The 5,389-nt window shown below is 45.9% G+C and overlaps 1 protein-coding gene across 4 annotated transcripts in view; it reads right to left on the bottom strand.

Annotated features, from left to right (window-relative positions):
• Positions 1-228: 228 nt before the first annotated feature.
• The window catches only part of RMND1 (required for meiotic nuclear division 1 homolog), a 42,581-nt gene continuing 37,420 nt past the window's right edge, over positions 229-5,389 (bottom strand). For all 4 annotated transcript variants that reach the window (XM_034991020.1, XM_034991017.1, XM_034991016.1 and 1 more), the window contains 2 exons: positions 905-1,021; positions 229-444 (listed from right to left, as the gene is read on the bottom strand). In XM_034991020.1, coding sequence (XP_034846911.1) covers positions 403-444; positions 905-1,021 — 159 coding nt within the window. In that variant the 3' untranslated portion in view covers positions 229-402. The remainder of the gene's footprint in view (positions 445-904; positions 1,022-5,389) is intronic.

Genomic DNA, 5,389 nt, shown 5'->3' on the forward strand with positions numbered 1-5,389 from the left:
TCACAAACCTGTCTTATGTATTTATTTCAACACTCCGGAGTTTCCTGTATGGTTCTCTTAGGGCTGGGATTGGGATTCCCTGGAGACAGGTGAGGGATAGTGTCCAAAATCTAAGCCTTTTGGCTTTAATAAGTATCTTTGCCTAGATTTCCTAGGTGTTAAGCTTTCTATAGTTCTTTTAAAATATCTTCCTTTCAAATTCTTAGTGTTAAAGACCCAAACACCAGCTTCTTCATAATTTTTATTCAAGCAGCAATACATATAGGAGCTGAAAAAGATCATCACAACTTCTTGATTAAAAAATATTAAATACCAATTAAATAAGAGATTCCCTCAACAGTGAGCATTTATTTTTGATTGTAGAACTTGAATATCTCTTGCACTGATACTTTTCTCTGGTTATCACTTGATCAGAAAAAATACTCGTCCCAGTTCAAACATTACCTTAGGGTGATAAAAAGTGAGATTAATTTCATAGCAAATTACTGGTAAAAAGAAACGATTTTTCCAAAATTGTGATTAATGAAAAATGCTCCTGAAGTCTTCCCCACATGGCAAGCTGCAGATGTGAGGCAAAGGTACTCGCTGCTAGGTTGTACATTATAAATCTGCAGCTAGAGCTTTCTCTACATGCTATCTTCAAATACAGAACTCCTCCAAAAATCACACTTTGTGCATTTGCGATATTACCACAGTCACTTGAAACTTGGCCTCACTTCCAAATAGACTAATTAGAACAAAGCCATGCTCTTTTCCACTGTCATTTTCTATGTCCAATTATCTTTATTTTCCTTTTATTTTTTATTATTTACACCCAATATGGGGCTTGAACTCACAGCCCCGAGACCAAGAGTGGCACTCCCCTGACTGAGCCAGCCAGGTGCCCTTATTTTCATCTATTTACCTCGATGGTGATAAGGATTACGATCATCCACTCCAGGCGGAGTGCCCTCTTCTCAGTCAGGTGATTCCGCATTAGATCTGTCAGCTCCATGCAGTGCTGAAGTTTTTCATTCATAACCTGCATTAGAAAAATCTTAGGAAGTACCCTGTATTTATATTTAAACAATTTTTTTTTTAAAGATTTTATTTATTTGACAGAGAGCGAGAGCAGGAACACAAGCAGGGGGAGTGGGAGAGGGAGAAGCAGGCTTCCCGCCGAGCAGGGAGCCCGATGTGGGACTCGATCCCAGGACCCTGGGATCATGACCTGAGCCGAAAGCAGACGCTTAACGACTGAGCCACCCAGGCGCCCTATATTTAAACAATTTTAAGAACTAAGTAGCGTCACATATCAAAATTCCAAAAGTCTGAAATAGGTAAACAGAATTTATCCTCCAGTTCTTGCTCAGTTCTCTCCCCAAGGCAACCTGCCAATGTGAGACGGCGTCTTGTGAGTCCATCTAGAGACACTGTAATACAGATTGAACTGCAAGAAGTGCTTTACCTACTGAAGCTCTTACATTCCTGAGATTTTGATGGAAGATGTAAAAAATAGGGTTTTTGAGTCCTAGTTTTTTTTTTTTTTAAGATTTTATTTATTTATTTGACAGAGAGAGACACAGCGAGAGAGGGAACACAAGCAGGGAGAGTGGCAGAGGGAGAAGCAGGCTCCCCGCAGAGCAGGGAGCCCGATGCGGGACTCGATCCCAGGACCCTGGGATCATGACCCGAGCTGAAGGCAGTCGCTTAACCAACTGAGCCACCCAGGCGCCCCAGAGTCCTAGTTTTTGGTAGCTGGCCTTGGGAGTTTAGTAGTTAAGAAAGGCAAATTGGAAACATGCATTGTGGCTGAAACGCCCAAAAGGCGATAAAAACTGATTATTTCCTAAAATCGTTGAGGTTCTGCGCAAACCTCCAAACTGTACCACTTGACCTGCTGCACACTTGCCACTAGTTGGCGCTGCTTTTAGTGCTGAACTGCAGAGCTTCTGGGTTCCGATGCCCCGCCGCACGCTGGTTGGGGCAGGGTCACAGAAAACCACCTTTGGGGTTCCTGTCTTTTTTAAAGATTTTATTTTTAAGTAACCTCTACACACAATGTGGGGCTTGAACTCATGACCCCGAGATCAAGAGTCACATGCGCTACAGAATGAGCCAGCCAGGCGCCCCCAGAAAACAGAACCTTTGAATTTAAGACTTGGATGTGACCGCTGGTAGTTGTACCTCCTTAATCTCTGCATCTCACTTTCTTTTGGAAATTGGAAGAAGTCTGGAAACCTTTTTTAAAATAGTTTGATTCCCCCTGACTACTTATGGGGCATGCTGAGGGCGTGGGTTTGGTCTGGAGATTTGAGACAATCATCACAGACGCATGTTTGGGGCCTGACTTCGTCAGCGTACCGTATGTACTATGTATATATGTACCGTGGTTGTACACAGAGCACAAGACTGCCCCGGGGGCGCCTGGGTGGCTCAGTCGGTTCAGCATCTGCCTTCCCCTCGGGTCAGGATCTCAGGGTCCTGGGATCCAGCCCCATGTCCTGCTCCCTGCTCAGTGGGGAGTCGGCTTCTTCCTCTCCCTCTGCACCCCATCCCCACTTGTGCTTTTTCTTTCCTCCCTCCCTCTCTAATAAATAAATTCTTAAAAATCAGATAAACGGCCTCAATAATGAGAACACAAAGGACCACAGTCATAAGCTTCCTGCCTTTATGGCCATCCCCTAGTTTCTCCCCTGTGTAAATGCTTAGAACAGTGCCGCCTTCTGTCCTCCTTTGCTCCCCTCCTTTCTGTTTCTATTGGCTGCTCGGATCTTGGTCTATAAACATGCTCATCCTCAGGCTTGCTTCTCTCTTCAAGGTGTGGGCCTGACCCTCTTCCATTTTCTTCTACTTCTGACTATACAGACACGTTCTTCCTCCACTTCCTCATCACCGAGTTTATTCTTTAGCCCTTAGAAATTGCATATTACAACTCTTCTGGAACTTCCAAATGTCTCCGAGTTAGTGAATCTAACAACTTTTCTTGGTTCTAAACCTCAGGGAACTCAAGCATTGTGTCAAATGCACACCTTGAAATGCACACTTCCTTTGGCTTTTTCTCCGCTAAGATCCACGTTCTACCTCTGACCGGCATCCTTTCCTGGGTTTTCTTCACCTCCTCTTGCCTTTAGATGACATTTCCCGAAGTCCTGATCTTGTCCTTCTTGTCTTCTAGCTCTACGCTCTGCTTGCACCATCTCATCCACTTCGGTTTGTGCAGACGCTCCCTAAACTTCGGTCACTTTGCATCCCACCATCACTATTTCTGTGATGTGTATGTACCAGCACTATTATATAATTTCCAAAAGACTTTGCTTAATAGGTTTATTTTAAAAGTGAACTGTCATCGCCATAAATGGACAACAGTGTGATGTGAAACAGTGTTACCTACAGGAAGCTGAGCCTGACGCCAGGGAAAGGGGAGTAGCATACACTAGAGGGCCCATCAGGAGCCACTAAACCACTAAAACCAAACTAGTTCAGGGTCCATGTGTCACCTAAATTCATCTCTGGGACAAGTATATGTATCCCACATTTTGGGAAAGACTTAAACCACTAACTCTTTTCTACTCCCAAATATAACTGTTTAATTCTGGTTTCTTCTCTGACTGAATTTCTAACTGCCTATAAAACATCTTATGGATTTCCTGACCGAACCTCAAATTTAATGTTTCTCAAACTAAAATTGACATCCTGTCCAAGTCTATTCCTTTGGCCTGGGTTCCCTTTCTCCGATCAGGTCATGCTGTCTTCCCGGTCACCTGGGGTGGAGATTTTTTTTTTAAGATTATTTATTTATTTGAGAGAGAGAGAGAGAAAGAGAGAGCACAAGCAGGGGGAGCAGCAGGCACAGGGAGAAGCAGACTCCCCTCTGGGCAGGGAGCCCAACATGGGACTCGATCCTGGGACTTTGGGATCGTGACCTGAGCTTTGAAGGCAGGTGCTCAACGGACGAGCCACCCCGGTGCCCCTGGGGTGGAGATCTTCGATCTCTAATTCCCACTCCCTACAGTTATGTCCCATGGTGGACAGTCTTGACTCTATCCCCTTCTTAGCATTCCTTAACACTACATAGGAGGTCTTCATGAAATACTCATTATTTGTTAAGAACAGATCCACTCCCCCGCCCCCCACTGGCATCAGAGTTCTCATTCTAAGCAGTTGGATCAGATCATGTCACTCCCCTGTTCAATAGCTTTATAAACATTTTACCATCCATTGCCTTCTCAATATCATGAAACAATCCCAGATCACTTGGTCCAGTCACGCTTCAGAGGATGGCATCTCTGCCTTCCCAGCCTGCTCTTTCCTAGGTGCTCCTAAAGCACTTGGTTTCCTTGTCTTAGCACTTACTTCATTCTGCCTCACAGCCATCTGCTGGCGGCCCAGCACCCTTCCCTCCTGCCCCCTACACTTTGGGGAGTTACTCTTCCACTATTTTCAGCCACCTGATGTGGCCAACCATGATGTCAGCACGTACCCGACACCCTCCCCAGCGCCCCCGCCAAAAGCCCCAGGGTGAAGGGGTGGCTAGAAGACCCAGGCTTAGCCAATCATAATGCCCACTTCCGTCCTCATATGGTTGGCCAAAGCTTGAACACACGCCCCAGTTCTTTGAGGCTGCCAGGCAGAGTGAAACGTAACTTGGAAATTCCCTCCTCCCACATCCATTGCTCCCGTTCCCACAGAGAAGGCCACAAGGAGGCCAGCTTGGCACCTTGGCGAAGGTGCTGAGGAAAGAGTCCCGACTGATTTAATTGGGTCAGATGTTCCCCATTCCCTCACTCTAGCCTTGTTCTTCTCAGCAGTCCATGGTGACAGGTCAGCTCGTTCAAACTTTTCTGTGGTGTGCAAGCAACAGAGTCCCCATTAGCACATGCTTCCTATTTCACTTAGCCACAGAGTCACGCAGGTTACATGCCCACGGATGAGGGAGCCCGAGAAAACAGGGATGGTATCACAGAGGTGGTAAATGCGAAGTGGGCTCTAAATAGGCAGGTGCCCGGCACCGGGGTGGCTCGGTCAGTGAAACGCCGGCTTTTGGCTCAGGTCATGATCCTAGAGTCCTGGAAGGAAGTACTTGAAAATGAGGTTTAAAAAGGTAAGTTAGTGCCAAATTGTGAGAGGAACTGTAGACCCTAATTCCTGGGACCTGTGAATGGGACATGGCAAAGGAGAGTTATGACTGCGTATGGAATTAATGCTGGAAATCAGCTGACCTTGACAGGGAGATAAACCTAGATTATCCTGGGAGGGGGGAGGGTCCAGTGGAATCACAGGGGTCCTTTTTTTTTTTTTAAAGATTTTATTTATTTATTTATTTGAGAGAGAGAATGAGAGAGAGAGAGAGCACATGAGAGGGGGGAGGGTCCGAGGGAGAAGCAGACCCCCTGCTGAGCAAGGAGCC

This window comes from Mirounga leonina, unplaced genomic scaffold (genome assembly GCF_011800145.1).
Source record: "Mirounga leonina isolate KUSES-001 unplaced genomic scaffold, KU_Mleo_1.0 Mir_53, whole genome shotgun sequence".
Classification (NCBI taxonomy): domain Eukaryota; kingdom Metazoa; phylum Chordata; class Mammalia; order Carnivora; family Phocidae; genus Mirounga; species Mirounga leonina.